The sequence below is a fragment of the Stigmatopora nigra genome, chromosome 1, assembly GCF_051989575.1.
Source record: "Stigmatopora nigra isolate UIUO_SnigA chromosome 1, RoL_Snig_1.1, whole genome shotgun sequence".
Lineage (NCBI taxonomy): Eukaryota > Metazoa > Chordata > Actinopteri > Syngnathiformes > Syngnathidae > Stigmatopora > Stigmatopora nigra.
Genome location: NC_135508.1, coordinates 21,512,501 through 21,539,113, shown reverse-complemented (window position 1 = coordinate 21,539,113; position 26,613 = coordinate 21,512,501). Strand labels below are relative to the sequence as shown.

At 39.1% G+C, this 26,613-nt stretch overlaps 1 protein-coding gene across 3 annotated transcripts in view; it reads right to left on the bottom strand.

Moving 5' to 3' along the window:
- celsr3 (cadherin, EGF LAG seven-pass G-type receptor 3) overlaps nt 1-26,613 on the bottom strand; it is a 60,910-nt gene that overhangs the window by 2,735 nt on the left and 31,562 nt on the right. Inside the window, exons 5-36 of one of the 3 annotated variants that reach the window (XM_077718099.1) lie at nt 26,386-26,501; nt 26,186-26,274; nt 25,909-25,923; nt 24,389-24,546; nt 22,677-22,840; nt 22,347-22,472; nt 21,339-21,508; nt 21,060-21,245; nt 20,141-20,251; nt 19,865-20,033; nt 16,520-16,661; nt 15,471-15,591; nt 15,182-15,365; nt 14,986-15,087; nt 14,790-14,884; nt 14,448-14,657; nt 12,111-12,306; nt 11,218-11,406; nt 10,943-11,132; nt 10,414-10,581; nt 9,936-10,062; nt 9,415-9,621; nt 7,723-7,897; nt 6,543-6,655; nt 6,360-6,439; nt 6,102-6,228; nt 5,900-6,019; nt 3,563-3,660; nt 2,959-3,050; nt 2,671-2,844; nt 1,810-2,004; nt 452-1,499 (exon numbers count right to left, since the gene is read on the bottom strand). In XM_077718099.1, the coding sequence (XP_077574225.1) occupies nt 452-1,499; nt 1,810-2,004; nt 2,671-2,844; nt 2,959-3,050; nt 3,563-3,660; nt 5,900-6,019; nt 6,102-6,228; nt 6,360-6,439; nt 6,543-6,655; nt 7,723-7,897; nt 9,415-9,621; nt 9,936-10,062; nt 10,414-10,581; nt 10,943-11,132; nt 11,218-11,406; nt 12,111-12,306; nt 14,448-14,657; nt 14,790-14,884; nt 14,986-15,087; nt 15,182-15,365; nt 15,471-15,591; nt 16,520-16,661; nt 19,865-20,033; nt 20,141-20,251; nt 21,060-21,245; nt 21,339-21,508; nt 22,347-22,472; nt 22,677-22,840; nt 24,389-24,546; nt 25,909-25,923; nt 26,186-26,274; nt 26,386-26,501 (5,457 nt within the window). Of the gene's footprint in view, nt 1-451; nt 1,500-1,809; nt 2,005-2,670; nt 2,845-2,946; nt 3,051-3,562; nt 3,661-5,899; nt 6,020-6,101; nt 6,229-6,359; nt 6,440-6,542; nt 6,656-7,722; nt 7,898-9,414; nt 9,622-9,935; nt 10,063-10,413; nt 10,582-10,942; nt 11,133-11,217; nt 11,407-12,110; nt 12,307-14,447; nt 14,658-14,789; nt 14,885-14,985; nt 15,088-15,181; nt 15,366-15,470; nt 15,592-16,519; nt 16,662-19,864; nt 20,034-20,140; nt 20,252-21,059; nt 21,246-21,338; nt 21,509-22,346; nt 22,473-22,676; nt 22,841-24,388; nt 24,547-25,908; nt 25,924-26,185; nt 26,275-26,385; nt 26,502-26,613 lie in introns of all 3 variants that reach the window. The other 2 variants (XM_077718091.1, XM_077718109.1) reach the window with 2 other exon arrangements.

Below are 26,613 nucleotides of genomic sequence, written 5' to 3'. Positions count from 1 at the left end.
CTGAATTTTTATGACTTCCATCTGTTGTAAATATTCTAGAAAAGAAGTCCTGAGCCATAATTTAAACAATAATCTTGCTTTTATGCTGAAATTCTAATAAAATCTGAATTTTTATGACTTATATCTGTTGTAAATATTCTAGAAAAGAAGTCCTGAGCCATAATTTAAACAATAATCTTGCTTTCATGCTGAAATTCTAATAAAATCTGAATTTTTCGGACTTATATCTGTTGGTAATATTCTAGAAAAGAAGTCATCAGGCCATAATTTAAACAATAATCTTGCTTTCATGCTGAAATTCTAATAAAATCTGAATTTTTATGACTTCTATCTGTTGTAAATATTTTAGAAAATGTAGGAAAAGTAAAAAAAAAATGCATACGAAATGACCTTTTGTTTATGTGTATGCAGAGAACAGAAATTCATGGCAGGACAAATGAAATTGACTTACTCTGAGTCAGGAGAAACTTCAGATACGCTGTGGGAGGTGGCAGACTGCGACAAGGTGTGGGGGCCGTGGGCGGAGCCATTAGACCCAGAGTTGGATGCAGCATTGGGCGGATTGAGGCCAGAGGAGTTGAAGGACGTAAGGATGGAGGAGAGAATATCAAGATGTTCGTTGGAAGGGTGTCTCCCCAGGGGGTTGACACACGTGGCAGGTGGGGCCGCCTGGACAGGGTACCTACACGCAGAGTCCAGGCGTCCTCTAACGTGACCCGATGAAGGGAAGGGGTCTTGCTGGGGCTCCTCTGAGATGGGAGGCGGTGGGGACGATGGCGGATGGTCGGGGTGCGAAGGCTGGCGGGGCGGGAGGGAGCGTAACCACTCCCGACAAGGTTGGGCCTGCGCTCCTACCCCATTGGTCTCCAGCTGCTCCCTGGACTTACTGCTCATTAGGCCCCCCGCCAGGTGCTCCCGCGACGAAGCCTGACGTCGGTTTTGTATGTTCAACTGAGATATGGAGCCGCTCAGGGTGCGTTCCGTATCACCTCCCAAAGAAATCCCGTTTCCCCTCAAGTCCTCTCGCGAGGCGTGGATGGTACTGGAGTGATGATTGTCCAGTCTGTCCCTGGAAGAGCGTAAGTTCTCCCTGGATGCCGACACTCGCTGATGTTCCGGCCCCAACCCGGCCATCGCTGCCCCCTGGCCCAGTTCTCTCCTCCTTGGTAGGAGGTCCAGATTGTCCCTGGACCCCCGACAGTCCAGTCGATCTCTGGATCCTCCGACGGTTTGCCTCCCGAGAGGATCCCGAGACAACTGCCTCCGGGAAAGAGAGTCCAGATGCTCCCGGGAAGAGTAGCGGGAACCGGGCTGCGAGAGGGAGCCGGTACCCCCTCCGCCACCGGCCGAAGCCGAATACATGCGGCCATAGGAGGCCGCTGGAACACCTCGGTGTCCCAAGGTCGAGGTGCGGTACCAATTGAGCTCACTGGCCCCCCCGCCCACTGTTGAAAGACCCTGGAGGGCGGGGGGACAGCCGAGACGATTCTTCAAGATACCTAAATACAGGTTTAAAAAGGGTAACAGGGGGACAGTAAAACCATAAGGACAGAAGGGGAGAAAAGATGAACAATTGGAAAATGGGAACCAAACATTTTGAACAGAATTGTTCAAATGTATGAACCATGTGGACACATGCTGTGTTAGTAGCTCCAAGACATAATTTGACTAATATTAGGTGTCCTAAAATTATATATTTTTGGAATTACAAATAGTACTATAAGTTTAGAGCAGTGTTGAAGTAAAGAAGCGATAGTACATATGATTGGGATTTGATACATTGGTGTCAATTGTAAGTGCTCTGCTCACCCTTGCGGTGCCTATGTGGCTGTGTGAGACCACTCTCGTCGCCACTCGTGAGGTTTCCGTCGGCTTGGTTGTTATTTGCTGCGTCCTTGCTGTTATCAGCCCCAAGCGGGCGCTCTGAGCCCCACTTTTGCAAGCTATGTTTGTCACATCCTTCCAGAGCCGGCCAGTAAGACAAGAGGTCGTTGCCATCCAGATCTATTACAAAACCACAAATGAGCAATTGTACCCAAAAAACAATCACAAAACTATTTTTTTTTTTTAAAATGGCATTCATATGTCATCAAACATAAGCAGAATAAAAGGGGGAAATGCAAAACAAGTAATGTATTTTAAATGAGGACTTATTTCTTAATTATAGTGTAAAAAAAGCTCTTCTTTTAGAGCAAAATCCAAGAAAAACATGCTTTAAATCTGCAAATATTTGGGTTGAACAAACATATATGCAGTAAATGTGAAACATGAACACTTATCATACATCATTACCTTAACATAAAGCTACATTTTACAAAAGTAGCTTACAAAAACGAAGAAAACTTCAGTAACACTAAGGATTACTAAACCTGAATTGATATATCAATATGTTAAGCTCAAATGAATCAAAATCAATCAAAATGTAAAACAGGAATTCATATTGTCATCTTTTAGACATCACACTTTGTCAAAAGCAATACTTTTCACTCAAATATCCCAAATATTTCACTCACAAAAATGTCAAGAACACATTTTTGCTTTTGATGACTTTAGCTAAAATGGATTGTATTAAATGTGTACATAATAATATGATCAATTGATCAAAAGGCCCTGAAATTGGTGCATGACATCCTCAGTAATAACCATACGGCATTTTTAAAAATAGTTTACCCTTGGTGCCATTGTTGGTGGGCTCAGTGAGGAGGCGTTCGCCCTGATTGGAGCGTTTGAAACGCCGTTGGATGCGCCCACGTAGACGTACGTTGTCTTCGCTCTCAGATGACGGGATGGACAAACTGCGCTCCTCTTCCATGGAAAGGTCCGAATCAGAGTCGGAATCCTCACCTTGTAGAAGGAAAAGACGACAGAGAAAGATTACTTATCATTTCATATTCCTAATTTGGTTGCCAACACAAAAATTGACCAAATCTGGCTCATGTGTTTTACCGTGTTGGTTACCTCCATCTCTATGGAACATGGCAACATCCAGGTCAGTTGCTCCAGTTTGACCAATGCTTTGTTCAAGAGTCTGACGAGCTAAAAGATTCTCCCTAAAAAAAGGGAAACCGGGAGAAGAGTGACTACACATTCAGACAGTGTAGTGCATGTTTACTCATGCTGACTAATAGACAGCATCTGTACAAATGCAGCATGTCATTTACAAACAAGAAGACAAGCAGTGAGCTACTTAGAAAAAAGCCACTGGCGGCAATATTAGTGTTGCTCTACATTCAGTACAGTACACGGTTTTTATACCATGGCTATTATCTTTAGCGCACTGACCCACTAAACAGACAAGAGACATTTAATGGTTGGAGTTATAGTATAGCCTCGCTTAGGCTACCCTGTCCTATATCCAGCGGCACAAGGTAGACCAGTGAAGAAGACCAACGGAATTTACAGTTGTAGTTTCTTCTGTAGGATTGATGGTTCATTTTGGAGATTTATGTACAGGGTGACCCAAAAATATGCGTACCCATCAATTTCGAAAACGTTTCCATTGGTACGCATCTTTTTGGGTCACCCTGTATATCAATTTATTTATATTTATGTCATTTAATACCTGGCAGAGCTGACAGATGAAATGGTGGAAGCACCCAGAGTTATTCGATGTAATCCACTCTGCTCCAGCAGTGAAGCATTGTGATATGGATTCTGTGCCTGAAGGGGGGAAAAAATAAGTTTTTAGATGAAGGTTGATGTTAATAACCCAAAGGCCTTTACCAATGGGAATGAAATATCTGTATTAACAGTGGTAATGTAGCTACGTGAATATTGAGCTCCACATGATCTGAATCCATACATGTATCAGGATGCTATTTTACATCACAAAAATGACTTGGCAAATGAGACAAATATTTAAAAAGTCCCTGTAAGGTGCTGTCATTTAAACCAAGTCAAGTCCCTTGTCAGTTGTCAGCTTCAGAAGAACATTGACAGCAGAAGCAATTAAGTCGGACAAGATGAAACTTGACATGACCTCAATTTTTATACAGTATATTCTCCATTCATATTTAATATATCAGAAGGGCTAGCATACCATTTATAATGGAGAACATATATTTTTGGAAGGAGTAGAGTTTCTATCATGGTCGTTATTGTGCATCTCATAATAGCACACTAGAGTTACTTTGTGGTGGTTTTAAATCTGACAGGGAGTGTTGCAAAAGAAATGGGGGTTAAAAGGTTGGTGGAACTTGACTGCAACTTACACACACACACACACACACTCACAAACAATGTGGGATGGGCCACATATTATATTTTATTTGGGTCAGTACCAAATCCCCGAGGCAGAAGGCGAGCAAGAGGCCAGGGAAGATGGATGGGAAAGTGTATGAGGGGGAATTAGCACAGTAAAGTGAGTGCAGTTGATTAGATCTGCTCAAATGGACTTTATAATTGTGAAATAACCTGCTTGGACGTGTCATTTGGTATATCCGACTAAATTAATGAGATCTGTATCTGAAATGTGGATTAAACACTATAAATTGTAATAAAAAACATGGCTGCACAAGGATAATACTCGATCATTATTTATCCAAAGACTACATAATGTTTATTATTGTGGTTGTACTGAATTGTTGAACTGTTGGATGGGTCAGATACATAAAACTATTTTGGCAGCAAACCTTTGCTAACACTGCAATCGACATTTTGTTTTGTACATATGTATGTTCCAATAAAAGTACAGTTTAAGTTCAACAAAAATTCAACTTTTGTCAGTTCAGAAAGTGCTCTTTGCTCTTAACGGCCCAAAGCAACAACTTATAGAATAAAAAAGAGCCCATGCCTACAGTTCCTATATTCTGGTTAAACTTCATTGTGCCAGTTGACAGTTTCTGCCATGTTTCTTCTTCTTCTACTTCCTTAACGTGATTCGAGTGTTGAGTGAGCTGTGGTGGCCTTTTCCATACAGAATTTATTCCGCTTTGCCTCCTCCGGCTGCTCATTTAATGAATCAAAGGCTTGAACGTGTGTCTCAGATCCGCCATCTGCTCTGTCCACCCTGCACTCTTCAATCTTCAAGGTCTGCTTTTGGGGACATCGCTTCATGTTGACACTTAGTCCTGAATTGGAGTTGGTTGTGCAGGAGTGGAGCATCAAGCATGTCCTCTAGCTCAATCTTGAAAGCGTCAAGTTCTTCTCCAAGGTGCTGACTGTGTTTCTCGGCTTTGGCCCAAGACTGTAGCCCCATCTCCATATCATTTTGAAGTATCAATATCTGAGCATCCATCCCTCTGATCTATTCCAGAGCATTAATCCTCTATGTTGATCCCTCCTGAAACCTGCCTGGAGTGCTTCTTCCTTTTTAGCTAATTGAGCTCAGAGCTCAGCAATCTGTGCTTTGTGTGTCATCTATAGCAACTGTAGGCTCTTAGATTTTGATATATTTATACAGTGGTGCCCTGATGATGTAACCTCAAGAGTTAATCGCTGTTTCAACACGATTGCTGTATCTTTCTCTAATTTTAGCCTAGCCCGTCCGTCTTTGAGGAACCTTTATATTTATAGTAAGGAAACGTTTGATGGAGCCATTTCACTTCCAGTGACGCATTTGTTGATCCTGCCATTGCAGGAATCTTGACCTTTTTGTAGAGTTCACAGAGTGTCTTTCACTTTGTGCTTTTCATTCTCATCCAACCCATACAAACACACTGTAACACACAGACCATCTGTGAAGATATCAGGTCAATTAAAGGCAATCCTAAAGCTTCCAACCGGAGAAATTGCCTTGCCCGATTGCTTGGAAAACAGTGCCAAATGACACTGTCCTATATATTGACTATTTATTTTCATTTCCATTTAATTTCTTCATTGTACATATATTCTTTTACGATTAAAGTAAATCGCCTACACAATAAACCACTAACAAATGTAACACGTGCATCGAACTCACCGAATTCTGTGTTGGTCTTGGTGGCTCTTCCCCAGGTATCTTCTTACCCAAACAGGCAACTTTCCAAGCCTCCTTCACCTCAGAGTCGAACACAGTGAAGACCAGGGACACTGACAGACCCTACGAGACAGAGTCAACCTTAAGAAAAATTCTGGTACTTCACATTGGAAGCCAGTATGTTGAACGTGCAGAAAGCACAAACCTGGAGAAGGCATAGGACGTCAAATATATAGTAGAAAGCCAGAATGCTGTTGTTCACAGCCATCAAACCACACAGCCAAGTGGAGGTGGCTACCATCAATAGTAGGAAGGCATTGCGGATGGTTGCACTGAAAAGTAAAATGGGTTTTGGTAAGAGAGCAGTTTGGCACTACCTGGTAGTGATAAAACAATCCATTTTTATATTTGGGATGCTTTCTTTAAAAATCGGATTTAGATTATTTGCCCAGCCAGGACTCACATAACTGGAAGCTTCTTGGATTCCTTCTGAGAAGTATTACAAGACATCTTGGCTACAACCATGAAAATTCCTCCATTCATCTGAACAAGGAGACAGAAATTCACATGTAGTAATGGCCATTGTTTACAATGTTTGTCCGGTAGTTTCCCCAGGCGAAAAGAAATACGAAAACTGAAACCTTACCAGTATGACGATGCCGATTGGACCAGCAAAGCTCCAGATGAGCTTGTCGTAGATGGAGATCCAACAGAAGTCTGGGTTTCCATAACCTTCTGGATCCAAGCCCACAGCCAGACCTTTCATAAAGAGACACACAGTCAGTCACAGCCATTTTAACTTTTAATTAAGAACCAGCTCACTTAACTATTTCATAATGTATGCTTTATCTCTACAGATAAAATAAAATGATGTATAATAAACAATACTAGAGCCTTTTGAAACATTTTATTAATTAATTATAGAGAGATATGCATTTAGGGGCACCGTACGGGGGGTGGGGGGGGTGGGGGGGGGTTGAAGACTACTTAAGGGCAAGTCATGCCATCATTTTCTCAGTGGGGCCCACAATTTCACATTTCATTAAGTTGTGCATGCATAAGTTATTAAATAAAGGTAATTAAATTAGTCCTGAAGAGGATGAGTGCCGGCAGACTAATGAACAGAAGTGGCATTAAGACCAGCATATGTTGATTTTCTAAAAGAAAATAGCCAGATACGAAATGAATTTTGCACATAGGCAATGTAGAATGGTGGAGATTTTTACATCCAGTCCATAATGATGGAAAAATGCAGCCAAAAGTTTGCCATTTTTGTTTTGATTTATTTAGTGCACAGTAGTTTTTATTTCTCTCGAAAGATTGCTTTTGTTTTCATTAAGAAATCAATCATTTCTTTAAAAAGGCTTGTTCTCATTTGTTGTGAAGCCTCCATGTGTGTGTTATGGACAGAAAATGATAGAAAGTAGTAAGTAGACAGAAAATGCTTGCTACAGGGTATAGTAAAAGGGAGGGGAAAAAAATCTTCCTTGTGAGTACGTGTCCATTTCAGGTTTCATTCCATATCAGTGCTGAGCTATAAAATGTTCTTGAAACACAATCTCACAAATGCCTACTGGACATGTTATCTGCACAGACAGCTGCTCTAAGGATTGGAGGAAATTGGCTATGCAATGGCACAGAGATCTGTATGTTGCCAGCCCACAATTAAAATGCCTAAATATGGGTTTGTGGTCACTGCAATAAGACTTTTTCCTTCCAAATAACTTTTGTTTTCCTTAGATAAAAACCTATAACTTCCCATTTCTATTTGAATTAGAATGAAAGGCCATGTATGATTTGTAGAAACTCTTTGCCATGCTTGTTACCAGTAATGATGGCAGGCACGCCCCAGCCGATGGCATAGTAGAATCTCATGGCGCCAAAATTGATGTTACGTTGTTCAGTCTGCATACGGTAGATGTGAAGGCCCTCCACAAACATCCAGGCAAAGGTGGACATGAAGAAATAATGCAGTAAAATGGCCACCACCGTGCACAGGAACTGCAAGAGAAGAGGAAGAGGAGAAGGCGAGTGACTCAGATCCAAGACGAGGCAGATGGCTCCAAGTTAAGAAGCAGAAAAGAAGGAAGAGAAAGATGAAAAAGAGGTGTGCAATAATCGTTCCAATATACCGGGCGCACATTTTGGAAAGTATCCACCCTCACTTGACTTGAAAAATAAGTATATTTAAAGGTGACAGCCATCATTTCATGCCAATATCACAACCACACATTTTCTATTTTTTTTCTTTTCCAATGCATATGAGACTTGCAAAAATTAAACAAATCTATATAAAAAAAAATGTTTTCACGGTATGACCTAATGTACTGAAATCATAAAAGTGCTAAAGTGGATATTTCAGTTTTTCATGACCCAGGTTTCCATCATGTGTTGTAGTATTTTATCATTAATAATTTGGGACATTTTTGTAAAACTACAATTGTAATTTTGTACATTTTAAATACCTATTGACCAAAAACAACATTATCTTATATCTAATCCAATATTGGAATCCTTCAAAAGTATTGTGGCATTATCTAGATAAATATTATTTATTTTAGTATGTTGAATCCAAAAAAAGATATACTACTAGTATTTTGTTATTAATCTAACAGAAAAGACTAACCTCGGTGTGTTGTTTTTTTATTCACATAGGCTGCTATTAAAATTGAAGTAGTTTAGTATAGTAAATAAGCATTAATATATATTGAAATACTAATTAATTACAAATAGTGGTATTATGCAACTATAATCAACTTCATTATTTATCACTTAGAAGGCATCTGTTGAAAATAATTGAACCGGATTATAAATACACACACTGTCACACAAAAGTAAGGCATACACTTAACAAAATATTAAAATGACAATAAGCATATATATGCTCAGCTAAGCATGACAGCCAATGTACCTTATTGAGACAGCACATATAGTAGTAGCTCAGCTGGAGGTAAGTAGACCCAATGTACACACAACTGAAGATACACTTGAATTAATTAGATTTCATGCTGACTGAGCACATATGTGGATGATATATCTCAGCACATACAGATAGACATGCATGTAGATCAAATTAATAGAACAGAATGGGAAGTATCCAGAAGAAAGAAGGCGAGCAATCTTTTTTAAAAAAGTAAATGAATATTACACAGAAAAAACAAAGTCATATTTTAGAGCCACATGTTTTAGGCTTTCTGGTCGAATGCAATTTATTTTTGAAATTTTGACCCATGTTGTTGAATATTGGATTAGTCCTGGCCTATGGTACATTTTCTGACAGACATCATTTGCCAGTGCATTTTTCTTAGCTTCTTTTACAGATTGATTTGGGAATAAACCATCTGGCAAGTCAATTTTGGATTGATGCCAACATTTAGGGAGGACGCAGAATGAATGTCTGTACATTTTTCTAAATTTCTGCCAGGAAAAATTCAGTTAAAGTGGGACAAGATGTTTAGGTGGCTGCAACTGTAACACAAACTCATTGACAAATACTTAGCAGGATAAACAATATTTACCTGTTGTTCAGTCTGATTTACACCCAACAGAAATACGAGCGCCGACAAAAACATGGCTGCCGCTGTGTTGGAATGGATGCTCCTGGTGTTGGACTTGAGGCCTCGAAGGCAAGACAGCACCAGGACGGTGAGGAGCAAAGCCAGCATGGATAACAACAGTGAGGAATATGTGATTAGGGCAAGTGTCTCCAGATCACCCTCCAACTGCTGCTTGTGAAAAGAATAAAGAAAAAAACATCATTTAGAGTTTATATCATTTCACATACTTCAATACAAACAAATTCCATTAATATAATACAATTTTAAAAAGCTATTCATTGGTTAACTGTAAAAAAAACACTAAAACTGGATGTGTGATGCACATTTTGAGTTGCATTCTCTTTATATTTGCTCCAGTTTCTAAATTTACACATGGATCAGAAGGCAGCCAAGATGGTGCCTTTCATTGATGTTTCTAAGGTTACTGCCTTCTCAGCAGTAACACCTGATTGAAGTAAAACAATTGTGTACACATCACAAACCTCTCTTTGTGAACTGTCCATCAGCACTCCGAAGGTGCCCAGCCTTTGACATTGACAGCGGACATGTGAGGTGTTCCTGTAAACCACCATACAGTCCCTAACGGTCCAACAGCCACCAATCTCACATCTGCAAGGCCACATAAATAAACATATCATTATATAAATAATATTAGTACCCTGAAAATTGCCAGAGCTAAATTTCATATGACTAATAGACTATCGTTACAGCCGAAATGAAGTACTATCAGATCCTTTCAGTAACAGTAACACAATGGTAAAAGCTATTTAACGCTGTCTTTAAATAGCGATAGCAAGTTAATGTGTGTATCACTTCTACTGATGGACATTGCTAATTAACACACCAAACATAATATACATCACATTGAGAGGAGTACACAATTTTTCCAACAAATTAATATAGTTATGATCGTCTACATATGACTTTTACCCACTTTATAGAGTGATTTGATGTACTCACTGGCTACTGTGGTTCCACTGTACACATAGTGGCTTGCTACGATTGGCTGTTTCCAGTAGTTTAAACTCTAGTAGAATGGGTTGGTCCAAATGTCCACCTACAAAGGTTTGATTGTTGTAGACAGAAATGGTAACCACTGGAGAATTCATAACTGGGTGCCTGGGAAGTCTGAAAACAAGGGGAGAAAGAGAGTGGGTTACTGTTTTAATTCAGTCCGTTTTAGCAGATTAATTAGTTAAATTGAACCTTTGGGCCTGAGCTGCCATGGTTGTTCTACAATAGATTAAACTAGTAATCTTTTCCTTTCAGCATTTACATTTTCATATTGTAATAATGCATACTTTCTGCTGTTGATAGTTGCAACCTAAGTTACGGGCAATTATTACTTTTGAATTATTATATAGGAGTGTGTTAGTCAATAAATATAATTGCATTTGACTATTAGGGTCCCAAAAACATGTAAGATTTTGACATTGACTCAGTAAGAATTTGAGACAAAACTCTTTTTGAGAAACCTATCAATTCTCACCTGACTCCTCGTCTGTCCGTGTGATATTTGGGAGGAAGAGCTCCTCCCAGACTTCGGTAAATGAGCAAAATGACAATGGTGATAGGAGTGTCAGGTGTTGTTGCAACTGCTCGTCGGGCTGCAGTGTGCTCTCCTGTATGGTTTGCTGAGAAGCTTACTGGTTCTTGAACAACACCAGGAAGGGGAATATCTGAGAGAAAACTTTGCATTAGTACTTTCCCTTCATCAGTGTAATGCTCACATCTTCATACAGTAGTTTGTGTATTTATTCTCACGTTCTTTCTCTGTGCGGTCCTTTTCTTTCCAGTTGTGTTGTTGTTGGCGTTGGGGGACAAGGGCGGCAGGGGGCAATATGACATGGGTGTAGGGATCCCACACGGCCTGACTACGAAACAGCGTGGTATGGTAACGCGGGAACCGTCGCCGTACGTGGGTATGGTTCTCCACCCGATCCAGATTCATGACTTAAGTATAGAGACAAGCAAGACCCCAACAGTTACAAACCATTCAGTCAGGTAGAACGTAATTAACACTTTCACATTTGGATTCATGCAAAGACTTTAATAGTATACTATAAGTGTCCTGAATTTTGTTCCAACTAGTACATTACAGTGCAGTATTTTTCAGAACTTTACTTCAGTCTTAGCATGGCAAATTTTTATCTTGCATTTTGATACTTGCACTAAAACACTATAGCTTTAGCCACTTTTGTTTTAACCTCATTTCATTTTTGTTGTATATTAACTTACTTACTTATTTATGTGTACACTTTAAATCTTATTGTACTTGTATAATGACAATAAAGACATTCAATTCAATACAGTACAGACACAGTTTAATGAATATTCTGATGAACCTTTGACTACAATCAAATGATTGTGTATATGGCTGCTTCAAGTCTTTGTCCTGGCCAATGTTAAAAGTGTGACAAGCATTGTATATATGATCTGGAAGCGCTTGATCCTAGTTCCTGAACATAAATGGGATATTTATCCTTGTGCTGCTGCCAGTTCTATTTTTTTTGCCTGCTGTAAAAATCATTCAGTGTAGCCCATTCAACAGTAGATATGGTATAAAGAATTAAATCCCAATGAGTTTGTCTTCAACATTATCTTTTTGACTGATGTCTAGCCAGGCTTTGTCTGGATGTTGGTCACTTTCAACTCACCAATATTGGGAGCCACCAGTGCTACAGGGTTGAGGTAGGTGAGCTTCATGTTCTGGGCTAGATTCTGCGTGTACTGCCCCAGCAACTCAGACAATTCAGCCGGACCAGTGGGAACGTGGTTCTGACCCTGAGCAAGGGCACGCCAAAGCCCCTCCGTCCCAGGACCCAACAACACACTGCAGCCGCGTAGGATGTTCTGGTAGAAGTTGAAAAAGTACATGTTGGTCGGTTTTTGCATAGACAACCATATCAAACAATCTTCTAGACAATCATACTTTTCAGAGGAGACTACGGCCCTTTTAGTTAGGCTCTATCACTTTCTGTCACAGAAATTCTTTCGAAAACATGTGGAAGAAGAACAAATGTATGAAAAAGATCAGAAAACATTGTTTCTGTCCCTTTGCTGTTCTGTTTGTAGACCATACATGATGCGAGAGCATATGAGTGGTGGGTGTGGGGGTGCAAAGTCAAGTTACTGCTCAGGATGCAATAAGGTATTGGAGCATTGATCCTCAGGGGAGAAGACAGTAACAGAGTGTAGTGGAAAAGAAAAGCAATGAACTGTGAAAGAAAGAAAAAGCTCGGCTGAATGAATTGGAAAAGACAGTATCTAGTAAACAATGTAATGTAAAGAAAAACTTAGACGAATGTTTGAAAACAGATAAGAAAAAAGCTCTGGACTCAAGGAAATCCACTTTCAAAGCATGAAATGCAGTCAAATGGGCTCAAAGATGTTCTCCACATACTCCAAATTATTGATAAATTGTTCACTGGAAAACTAAGCCAACAAAATAGGCTCAAATAAATTACAATGCAATTTTCTTTTTCAGGACTGACAATATTTGAATAAACTTTTCATGGTCTAGTCATTAAAGAACTAAAATGTTAATACTAATTGTACAGAATATTTGAAAGTACCATTTGGAAATGCTTGTTTTTAGCACGTATGACATACGATCTCAGATGAAAGTGTGACAGGGTTGCAGTTCATTTCACTCACAGCCGGATTTCTTTCGAGATCTCACTGAGTTGCCATGACAACTGTATACGCCTATTGATCCCACAAGGCAATAATACTGACTCGGAGTGTCTTTCCCAAATCCCAACACCAACAATAACATCTCTCATAATTACGTTGGTATGCTACTTATACAGTTTAATTTATTTGGTACTGTGACACAATTACAAATTAACAGTGTTTTATTGTTTAATTAAAAGCAAAATTCAATACTAAACCTAAAAAAAAGCTTTGTCACTGGTTGTTGAGCCTTCCAAAGGCAACATCAAAAGTAAGATTCATGCCACTTTAATTACAAGAGAACACTAAAGATAATATATTACTTCCCCAAGCATGTCTGTTTCTATAGCAACAAATGACAAGAGGTCTAACAATGACTGAGCCCCTAATAACAGCACTGGGCGTAGTCACAGTTCCAATCCTTCCTGGAAGAATCTTCCAATAAGCGACTAAAAAAAAAAAAATACTTGAAGATAGGCAGCATGAAAGATGACTGAATAAAATCTTCCCTCCTTGTGTGACTCACATAAAGCATCGAAGGGAGCTGCATAATAACAAGAACAATGGCATGACAGAAATGCCTGTTTTTTGTTCACATTTTCCCAGACTCGGTAATATGGCAGGATGACATTTGAAATAATAGATGAGCTACAACTACTACATTGCCATAGCAACATCGCCTACTGGTCTTGGGCTTCCATAGCTTGGCGTCAAGTGTGTTTGGCGATAATCTCCAATATATATTTTGTGCAGTGATGTAAACAGGAAATTATCATTAGGATGGTAGTAATCCTTTTGTGTGGCTAAATTCCCCACCATTAATTGCATTTGAGTGGATTAGAGATGTTGGCTTTAATCTACTTTACTGTAGTTCATACGATACAATCTGATCAGGATACAGTTGTCATGGTCGAGAGTGCCAATAGGCTGAACTGTTCAAAACCCATGTAAATATACCCAAATAGAAAGTGAATGAGTCAAAAACAGAATGACATAATGATTAATGGATTGCCTGGAAGCCCAGTATCAAGTATGGAATTCAACATATAATAATAATAATCGGACATTGGCTTTGTCATCATCATTGACTCGACTAAAGCCCAATTGTTGTCATACCCTGCATATGACAAAATTGGTAAACATATATAAATTCAATCTCAATGTTCTTTAGAGACAAACACGTAACATACTAAATCACACATACAAAGATCTAAAACAAAGCAAGGTTTGTGAGTTCTCTGGATTTTTACTCTTGTCAAAGCATATGATTGACATTTACTCTAATGTGTTAAAACTGACAATAGTTTTAAATGTCCTACCTCATTAAAGTGTGCATCCTGGGTGGCAGTGAGTCCAAAGCCACTCTGAAGGGTCTCAAAGGTGAGAAGGCGTGAGAGCAGTCGCTCAGCGATGAGCAAATCATTACCATACAGCCGCCCAGTGGCTTCTGTGATATCACGAAGCTGATGAGCAAGCTTCTTCTCCATGATTGTATTCAGTTCTGTCTCATTGCGTTCAAGTGAATCCAGCTGGGTGAAACAAAAGAAATGACATCTTTTATTATAATAACACAGCAATGGAATGTCTGGTTGCCTACATTCTTGCTGGGTTAAAAATATATATATATATTTTTATATCATGAGTAGTACATGTCAACATACAGCAGCATTAAGTTCTACAAATGGAGGAGAAGTGCAGTTATAAAGGTCTGGCTCCATCCAGCCTCTCTCAACATCACAGTGTCGTATGGCAGCCCCTACAAGCCAGAAAATGATGAGGGTTGTCATTGCTGTTGAATTTCCATTCCAAAAAGGTCACAATGTTGTATGGAATGATTGAAAAGGAGTTTGGACTCACCCACGGAGCCTTTGGGGCAAGGCACTGCAGCAGGCAGGTTGAACTTAGTCCGAGGCCACCAGATCCCCTGAGTGATGGTTTTGGGGCAGCCGTCGTAAATGACTGTATAAAAATAGCAAGAGCAACCTTGGTTTGTTTCACTTGGAGAAATGTGTGGAAGATCAATTGAAAAGTCAAACTAAACTATTATGTTTACCTTCACACCCTGAGTTTGTGACCTCGGCAAATGGGTTATCACACAAGTTGCACTGGCGACCAATCACGCCAGGCCTACACGGGCACTGGCCAGTCTCGGGGTCACATGTGCGTGAAAAAGAGCCGACGGGGTAGCAGTCGCATGGCAGGCAGCTGTCCGAGCCCAACGGACGGTAGTGAAACTCCTGAATACACACCAAAAAATGTCAAATAATGCTGACACATTGACGTTAGATTTGGTTTTAATGATTTCATGATATATTCTCTCAAATAAGATCGGTGTCTCCTACCTTGCAGTGACAAAGTCCACTTGTCTTGTTGCAGTCGGGGTCAAAGCCTTTATTGGTGTCACAATGACAAGGCCCACATGTGGGGGAACCCCACCAACCTCTTGGACACTGATGGTCAATCCTAAATTTTCACACAAGATCGTCAACTTGGAGAAGACTATTGAAGTATGTAGAGTGGATATAAAAAGGCAAAACAATATTTTTAAAATTCCCAGTTTGGAAACTATGATGAATAATAACTTGATTAGTATTCCAACGACACGTTCAGCCAATTCGTTGGCCTTTTTTTTCCCTTGAGATGTTTTTTTCATTTATTTTTTTTATATATATAATAGTGTAAAATTTGGCTGTCAAGTACATTTGGGTCTCTCAGGCTGCTCAAGAGAGAATGTGGTATGCAGAAGAAAAAAGAGACGGTTGTTATGACTGCGGCTGCTGCTAGCAACAGCATTTTACAGCAGTTTTTCGAACTCGTCTTTGGCACAGTTTCAACAAAAAAAAACTAAAAATTCAATATAGTTTGGGTGTACCTTCAGTGAAAAGCCATTTTGTATTCATTTTGCCCATTTCTTATTTTTCTTTTTAATCTAAATGAATTGCACAAGTTTTCAATTTGCATTTTTTGTTGGAAAGGTTTTCATTGTCTTGCCTTGCACTGTCAATGGATATATATATTTTTTTGATTTCTTTTTGACGAAGATAGCCACAAACAATTCATATTTTTCAATGTTATTTCTTGTGAGCCATACTACGAATTTAAAAGACAAAATACATACATGTAAACGAGTGCCGTTCATTTTTTTGTATTTTCACCACTTTTAAAGTGGAAAAAAATGAATATTTTTTTAAAAGATTCTTATGCTGTTGCTAATCAATGAGAATGCATTCCAGAAGAGTCTACTACAAAAAAAATGAAGATTAAAGCAGTTCTAAATGTAATATCTCAGTTCCTTCACCAGGGATTTCCATATTTCAGCTCACAGGTTAGCAAAGAGCCACATGTGGCTCCCAAGCCAAAGCTACCCTACCCCTGTCATAGAGAAACCCACCTGTTTTGACAATACTGTCCATAGTGGTTATCTCCACAGTCACAGTTGTATCCATTTGACGAGCTGGGCTTCCTGTGGCACTGGGCTTCATTTTCACAAGGATTCAAATGGCAAGCATCAGTGCAGCCTTTCCCATAATAACCTGTAAGAAATAAAGTGTGTTTGGAATACATATTGCCTGAGAGTTCTACTGGAATATATATGAGCAGCAAAATACCCCTAACATTTATGTAAAACTTTTCTTTGCCTAACACTTGAAGGAAGAAATGGTGCCTTGCTACTGTACACCATGTGCAAGTGCTGTTATTTTCTCCTGAGCCATAGAAATATTATTTATGCATTGAATGCAAGAAAAAAAGTCAATATTTTGTGAAACTGTTGTGTAGGAACATTTTTACTAACGCAAAAATGTGTAAATTCCCTGAAGGGAAACAATACAATGCATTTTCCTTTGGTTATACTTTTTTTCCCAGACTTTTCAAGGCCTTAATAAGCCAAGAAATCTTAAGGGTTTGTCTCTCACAATCCCTACAACAGAAAAACCTACAAGCCATTTAAAGTAAGTGCCTTAGTGCCAATTTCTGTCAAACGCACACACTCCACACATTTAAAGACACCCTTGACTACCAGTTTTATCATCTATACATCTCCATTCATTCACCATGGCAACTGACAGAGCACCGTGACGACGGCCTTGGCTTTGTTCACACACTTTTTAATGACACGGGCCTTGAGATATCAACACGGGGAGAGGAGCGAGAGTCTAACAGTCAGATGTGGCAAGATTTGAGTTTGAACTAATAAAAGCTGGAGTCTAGATTTCATATCGTGCTGTGGAGTTTTGAAAGCTTCACAAGAAGTAACACAAAAGCTGTTCTTCCTCTAATAGTTGTGCTCTAACTACAAAATGGACTGCGTTTTTGCTACCTCAAAGAACAAACTGCAATTTAACTATGACAAATTTAATGCAAATTCAAATCCCACACAGGAAATGAAGTGTAACTATAACACTTAAACAATTTCACATACTGTGCTTGATGTCAAAACATATTTAAATGGCTAAATGACCGCTTGGGACACTGACACGACACGATTTCTTGATTTTAACAATGGTGGCTTTTTTTTTATGTAGTAATTGACTAAGTGAGATTTTTTTTCCAATGCAAAAACATTATTGCATTTCACTGTGATAGCCAACTGAATTTTACATGTTCACAATATCTAACCCATAATCGCAAAAAGATATGACATAAATGATTACAATATTTCACTATATGAAATAAAAGTTACACATTCTAAAATGACGAACTAAATAAACTACATTTAACAGTATCCTGGATGAAATACAACTATAACTGAAGGTACATGATTTATGAGCGAATCAATCCACTATGTTAGATAAATCACATATGATTAATCTGGTTTTTTTTTTTGCATTAACTGCAATGGTGGGTGATTGGCGGCAGTTATATTAAAAACTCTGAGGAGACATTTTAATTAGAGTCTACATGGGTATCAGCAATTGCAATACTAGGAGTATTTTACCTGGGTAACTCACACTGCTATGGCAATCTATTGCTAATAGCCAAAAGAAATGTCACATGAGTGAAGGTCCTATTTAAAATTGTTCCAAGATGTATCTTGGAACAATCACATACAGTCATTTGCATGTGTTTGGTCTCTGAAATGAAAAGGAATTATTAAGTGCATACCTCTCCTTTTCATTTTTTATTTCTCACTCTGCTCTTATTAAACTTTCATTTGTCTCTCAGCTGCACTCATTGTACAACATTCTCCATTTTTAATGATCATTGTGCCAATGAAAGATAATGAATGCTGTAGTTTAAAATAAACAGAGAGCATGTGCGGGAAATTTTTTACATGTTGTGCGCAGTGTTTGCGGCGAATGAGATGGCAGCATCAGCCGACGGGCTATGGGAGGATGCTTTGGGAAGAACATTGCCTCAATGCTTCCTTTCCTGCTCTGCTGGGCCGCAGGCTCCTAAACAAACACGGTATGCTCTTCATCTTCCAGCCCATATGCACACACTCATTTTCTTTTTTTTTTGCACCCCCGCCCCCTTATTTTTTGCTGCAAGCAGATCTAATTTTCAAACTTTTTGAATTGCAACTCCTCTTGAACTTTATGGTTTGTTTGGAGTCGCATGTAAATCGTTTCCCCCCCGCATTTTAATGTAAATCTAATTGTTTGTGTGTGATTGGGAAAGGTAAAAGAATCAATCATCGACTATATCCTGTAGTAAAGATTCAGTATTGAATGATTTTCTCCCTGAATTGTGCCAAGCTATTCATGAAATGTGTTGCCCTTGCTTCCAAGGTATTTAAAGAGACTTACTGGAGATCTCTTTCTTCGCTTTTCTCCTTTTACCGCCTCAAATAATTTCTGTTTACATCATTCCCATCTGCCATTACATTCACTTAATTAACGTTAACATTTCCGAGCCGTCTGCTTCTCCTCCGTTACAAATTCCTGTTGCATTTCAGCTCATTTCTTCATCTGTTTGCTTCTACTAGGCATGACCGCTTTAATCTCTTCTTATCTGCCTCATTAGATCCAGCATACGATGAAGTTCTGTGGAAAGTTTTTTTTCTTCTTCTTCTCAAGAAGAGGGTAGCTTAAACCCGTCCTCTGCCAACCAGTTCATGCGGTCAAAAATGTTCTGCTCAGGTTATTTGTCTGTTTCATTGACAAACATCAAAAATAGCATAAAAGCCAAGCTCTCTTGCTCTTGTTCAGGAACAAAAAAATCTCAATTCCTTTTCTGTTAAACTGTTTTATGTGTTTTTGTAGTCTCATCTCATTTTCTGAACCACTTTATCCTCATTAGGGTCATGGGGGGTGCTGGAGCCTATCCCAGCTGACTCCGGGCCAGAGGCAGGGGACACCCTGAATCGGTGGCCAATCGCAGGGCACAAGGAGACTAACGACAACCATACACACTCACACCCATACCTAGGGGCAATTTAGAGTGTCCAATTAGCCTACCATGCATGTATTTTGAATGTGGGAGGAAACCGGAGTACCCAGAGGAAACCCACACAGGCATAGGAAGAACATGCAAACGCCACACAGATGGACATGACCTGGATTTTAACCCAAGACCCCAGAGCTGTGAGGCCAATGCGCTAACCACTCGTGCATGGTTTTATTGTACAAAGTTATAAAAACGGTATATTGCATTTAATCTACAGTGAAAATACAATTGACGTTTTCCACACACCAGATGCATGTATGCCTCTTTCGTTCAATCCATTGCATTGTAGATATGACTCCCAAATCCATTTCTTGACAGGGAAAAGTGATCCCAACCAGCTGTCACTCACCAGGTTCACATATGCAGGTGTGTCGCTCCCATTGATCCAAGCAGCGGCTGTGTCCTGGACATGGAGATGAGACGCAGGGGTTCCCGACATTGCAGCCAATCTCCACTTTGACCGTTCTGGAGGGGCGAGGTAGTGGGGGGCCGTCCGGTCTCACACCAAGGCGAACACCCTAGAAATGTAGAGTTATAAACGCTCACATTTAAAAAATATATATCAAATAACCTTTTTATCTTATAAGCTTGCACATTCATTAATTATCTATGTGTGTAGTCCCACCTGTATGCAGCCTCTGATCCCATTCTGGACCTCACCAGATCCCAATACTCCTCCCACGTGCAGATGTTTGACCTTCAGTCCATGAATCTCATTTCCCACAATCGCCGTTCCCTAATGGAGAGGAAAAGATAGAGAGAGGTCAGAAGGGAACAGAAAAGGCAAAATATTACCATTAATAATAAATAGAAACTGAATGTATGAACAGAGACCATAAGAATTTCATTGGGTGTTTAACCTTGTCAACGGAAATGTGTTTTCAATGAAGACAGCAAGGTTATCGTTCTTTTGACAACAACAACAAAAAAACCTAGTAAGTGATTGGGGAGAAAATGACTTCAGACGCTGACTTTTTCAAGTGGAATATTTCTAATACACTTTCTATTGTGATTAAACCACCATGGACTGTATTTAAGTTAAAAGTAGGGTAGAAAAGCAGCATTTAAAAAAATGGGAGAACAGTAGACCAAACATTTGATTTGATGTAATAAAAGCAAACAATCAAATCAAAAATCGATGCACAGAGGGCAAATGCTCAAGTAATAACAGTGATAGTGTCATGAAGCAGCCATTGCTGGGAACATTAAACGTCAAGCATGAAATAAAATCAATAAGCCCCATTTACAGTTAGTCTTGCCTGACAAGCCATACCAAACAATTTCAATCACTGTTTAATTAAAAATCGCAGTGTAGACTAATGTTGTCAACTGCTCCAAATATTGTCACTAAATGATCTCAATTAAGTCTAGATCAAATCTTTGCATCTGTCTGTGCATTTCTGCAAATATAATGTGTTTACAATGATTTTCTGGATCAGCCATAAGTCTGCCATGCAAATAGCCTAAAGGGCCTGGAGAAAATAGATGTAATTGGCTGATCCCTATTCGGTAACATAATGTGTTTGGCTTTATACTTCTCTTACTTGGTAAAGGCCAAAGTCAAGTCGAAGTGTGGCAACGTAACGGGTTTCGCGGCCACTGTGAACATCTCGCAGCTCCAACTGGAGATCGTGCCATCGCCCGTCTGCCACTTGAACCTGATCCAGCCTCAACCTCACTGGTCTGGTAGAACCTCGAGTCACCGAGAACACAAGCTGACCGTTTGACACCTAAAAGTTGAAGAGAAAAAAAAACACCATGTGGAAAAACTTTCGAGAAGAAACATTAAGAAGTCCAGAAGAAATAAAGCAACGTTTCATAACCTGGAACAGCAGGCTGATGTACTGGCCGGCCTGGGCTTGAAGAAGCGTCCCCTCTCGGGCTCTGGTTCGAAACACCAAGCCCAGGTACCAGGGTGTGGAAATGGTCACGTCATTCTTTAGGTCCCACCAGAGGGCACTGTTTCCCAGAAAGCGATGGGGGTGTGGCATGACTAAAGCATGAGGAGGAATTGGGCGCAAAGGTCAAGCAAGAGGCATACTGGAAAACCCAATGAGGATGAGTCATTGGACTTGAGAGAATATATTAAGATTCTAATTAAATAGTGTTCCCGTAAGTGTGGCTGCGTGTTTAACACGGAGCTAGTATATGTTACTCTGTTAGTGATAGCACAGTGCTGAGACAACAATAAGTACATCCAACTGTGTGTTCCACAAAGCTAGTTTCTAAAGAATTTTCTCCATGAATGTACATTTGCTATGTGACTATATATATATATGTTATCATATTTGACAGAAGAGTATTTCCAGCATTTAGGCATACAACAACAGTCATTTTCTAACTCAAGTGGAGAGTCATGACCCTATGGTTTTGGCCACCATTTCTGAGTGCATTACAACTAGGGACTATTTTGAACTTTGTATCAATTTTCCCAATAAATGTCGATGTTTTTGATACTTTTACTTGTAAACAAACTGATTTTATTTTTCAATGTGACTCCTGCTCATCCTTGGAAACAGCTTTTTATTTTCTGCCAAGAATTCCCCAAATTCCTTTCACCCCTCTAACATGTTCTGCCCTGGGGCTCAGCAATCAGCTCCATCTTAGTTTTAGTTAAGAAAAAAAAACTCTTAAATGATTTTGATACGAATAAATATACCCATTTTCACCTCTTCCTCCTTTAATTGTCCCACAAAAAGGCCCAAGTTAACAAAGCCCAATAGACACTGTTGTGGTAAATTTAAACTATGAAACTAAGTATTAAATATTTTAATATTTAATATGGCTTTTCACAGTAAAACAGATGAGATGACACTGGAATAGTTTCTCACCATGGCTGCAGTCCTTCCCTCCATACCCGAGAGGACAATCACAGGAGAATGTCTCCCAGCTGACCCTGCAGGTTCCACCATTTTGACATGGGTTGGACTTGCAGAAAGGAAGTTTGGCACTGCAGCCTATCATAAAAGGGGAGAAAAAAATCACTCTAGATGAATTTGACAACAAGATCACTTCAAACGTGTATACTTGTATTTTGGCCAAATACCTATGACATAAATTGTGATCTATTTAGCATTATTTCTACATAAAGAAGAAAAAATGGAAAACACAGAGTGACAAGCACATTTTACAGGGAACTGCAATTGATTAACATTGCTGACCTGGCTGTGTTCCATTGTTAGCAATAAACCCAGCCAGGTCCAGCGGCTTGTTGTCAATGTGCAGCTCCTTCATGCAGCCGATAAACTCCCTGGTGCCAAATGGGAAGTTATCCGGAACGTTTGGAACTCCACCCAGGAACAATGGGCCAGTTAGGTCGAGTGACCTGTGAAATAAGGAAATATGGGTTAAGAGTGCTCAGTAGGTAAATAGTTTACTTGTTGCTTTCATTCCTTTGAGTCTACTCTCTTCATTGTTAACTTTTTTTAAACAATTTATTCAACTATTATTCTGCTGGGGGTTGTGTCCCCCATATCTGTTCCATCTCTTTATCTGAGGGACTATTTATAACATGGAAATTTATGTATATCCACCATTCCACAATTGTGTAGTTCAATAGAAAAAAAGAAAGAAAAACCAAGGGAAAAATTGATAAATGGGGATTAAACAACCCCATTGAATACCTTGTCATAAGAACTAATAATCGTAGCATAACAGAGCTTTTGGTGTCATATCAAAAGATAAGGATGGTCTAAATGATTGAACCGAAGAAGAAAATAGAAAAGAAAAAAAAGGAGTCAAGAAGATAGATGCATTTGAAAATAGATTGTATATGACTGACATTAAATGGCAAGTGTATTACCAGGCAGTGAAGAATGGAACAGAGATATAAAAAAAAGGTTTTTAAGTGACATCAACAAAATGGTAATCATAATAATAACAACAATAATAACAAAGGGAAGGGAAGATGAAAGCATGACAGGAAGCAACTGGGATGAGAGAAGAATAAATAGATGAAATATGAGTTACAGCAAACATCAAGAGAGTACAAGTGAAGAGGTGGATGAAAAGACAGAAGGTGAGGGGAGGGGAATTTGGGGAGATAAAAATGTCATATGGCATAAAAAAATAGATTTGAATGGGCTGTAACTGACACATATTTGCCTTTCGAAAATATTTTCAAAGTCGGCATCAGTAAAAACAAGTTAAATACTGACAAATTATAACAAAATGTATAAATCGGAAGCCATTCCTGAGTGAAAGGAGACAAGACATGCCTTGGATGAGATATCTCTAGTGTATTTAATCCTTTTAGCTTTTTTTCATGCTTACACGACAGAGCCAATGTGATTACAGCACCCCGAGGCCAGACATAAACCAAGAAACAGAAATTTTACGAGCATGAATGAAGCTTTAACCTCACAGTCAGGAGGATCGACTCTCGACTATTTGGACACTTTCTGTTTCCCTCTTTCGTTTCTTGATCTCTTTTAGCAATGGTGAATAAGAAACAGACATTTACAACATCACTGTTGAAAAGGAACCCATTCTGCCTATACTTAAATCAGATAAATAAGTAATAAATATTTCCAAATAAATCCCTGCAAATGTCTGGTGACAACGTATTGGCCCAATAGCATGTTTCGGTATTTTATTGATGATAACGATTTCATTAAAGAGAGAAATATGAGCCGTCAACGCTGAAATAAATGAAGATTAAATATGAGACGAGTAAAGAGATGATTTGAAAGATACAGCTAATCACTGGAGAGTACGCCATCAGCTGTTGATGAAAGGCGATTTAATATCTTAATTTCAGGCTCTTTTCATTTTGAAACTGAAAGGGAGGAGTAGATAAATCACAAATGACAGACAGAGTATAAATAATGGCTATGTAAGTGTACACAAAAACATTCAAAAGAGATACACTCACTTCTTGTTGCTGGTCTGTTTGCCCTGAGCAGCACAGCTGTAATTTCCAAGCTGCATGCCAAAGCGGAGTGATAAGGCCGTATCGCAGTCGTCAATGCTCACTACAGCAATCTTCTCATCTGAGGGACCCTGAGCATCCCCACTCATGCTGCGCTTGGGCTTAACGCACAAAAGAAACAAATAAAATACAAGACTCTGAAGGAAATTATGTGGGAAAACATTTTGGAGAGGTTTGAGGGTTTTCTAGTAGAACACAAGATTTTCTGGGACACATCCAAGCAGGTTACAGGAACTACTACACCTAGTTTTTTTAAAATAACTACTGTGTATCCCACTGGGTAATGTCCACCTCTTTTTTTATGTAGTCATCAGGTATGCTACAATCTGTCATACTGTTTCATGGTAGCCTTATTATGTACAAAATGAGGTTGCAAGAAGCACTAAATGAGAATTTCAGTAGAACGGTTGAAGAAGAAAGGAGTGTATTGGAAAGGGGTAGGGAACTTATGGCTCGGGAGCCACATATGGCTCTTTAGATGGGTGCATATGGCTCGCATATGGCTCTCCACTAACGTGTGATGTAAACTATGGAAACTGCTGGTGAGAAAGTGCAGGGTTACGTTGGTATTATGGCATTGACACTACCCCCAGCGCCTTATAATCATTTTTTTTTCATTACTCTTTTGCAAGGATTTTCTCATTGATACTTATTGATTAGCGACAACATAAAAAATATTGTCCAAAAAATTCAGAGTCTTTTTGTACTGTAAAAGTGGTGAAGTGACTAAAAAAGGCACACATTTTCATGTATGTTGACTTTTAAATACGGAGCATGGCTCTCAAGGATTAACATTTTAAAAATTTGAATTGTTTATGGCTCTTTCCATCAAAAAGGTCCCCGACCCCTGGTATAATATGAAATTAATTTATTTTCGATGCATCTCGCTGCGATAATTGCTATTTGCGAGTGTTGGTTATTTAGACATTTGTTAATAGAGCAACACAATTAGTCACGCTTATTAGAAATGGGATTGCCCTGGACAAATGCTAAGAGAGTTTACAAATTAAGTTGGTATTGAATTTGTGGTTGCTTCAATCATATGTCTTGGCTAAGCTCCATTTTCATCACTTTTCCATTTGAAGTAAGAAAAGAGGTTGTCATTAAAATCTGCATACATGCCATGTATACAGATTTCTGTTGACGTCCATGTTGTAGGAACATGGCTACATGGAAGCAAAATTTCTATCTCTTTCACTAAAGACACTATAGTACTTTATATATCCAGTAATAAGTGGACAGAATATGCTTCAAATGAAATCTGTGACCGATGTTCTGCACACCAAATTCTAATATCAGTCTCACAATCAATCCAACATATACCAGTGGGATACACTTCTCACATCTCAAAGCAAAGAGAGAGGAAAAGAGCTATCATCACTCAGGCAATAAACTGATGGTCTTTGCACAATCTGCAGGGTAAGAAAGGAAGGCAGACAGCATGTATACAGTCATATACTCACATAGCGTATAGCTGGCTGAGGGAAATGAAACAACAAAAGAAAATTAAAGGTGATGTGCATTGACTGTGTATGGCTAGAAAGACAAGAAAGGTATCAACATGGTTTGCTCTCAATAAAAAGCAATGTTGGCATAAAATCTATTCTGCAGACACGACAAAAGCAATTCAAATTAACAAGCCAGCCAAATGACATGATGTCAATATGCAATTGTGAGATGAGACTGAACATAATTACTTAACTGTCGTACAATATCCAATGAATGTTGGGGTAAACTCACCTTGTTGTAATAGTGGATGTGAACTGTGTGCCATTCACCATCACTCACACCTCCAGGAAGAAAGGGGCTTACTAAGGTAGATGATTCACCTGCAGGCATGGTGAAAAACTATAAATAAAACTACATCTTGCAACTTCAACTACATGCTGTTTATTATGGTGCCAATGGTTTGTAGGCAGAGATTAAAATAAGGAAGATACCTGTGGAATACTTGAGTATCACCTGTCCTTCTTGAATCTCCAAAGCAATAAAATCGTGCTTCTCGTTGAAGCGTCCGTTGTAGAAAAGAAGACCGTTGCTCTCAAGTGTTGCAAAACTAGCAAAAACATCCATATAATTATTTAGTCTTGCTATGAAACATGATAGTCAAATAGTTAAATAAAAACGAATAATTATTACAGCTCAATGTGTTAATATCTAATATCAGA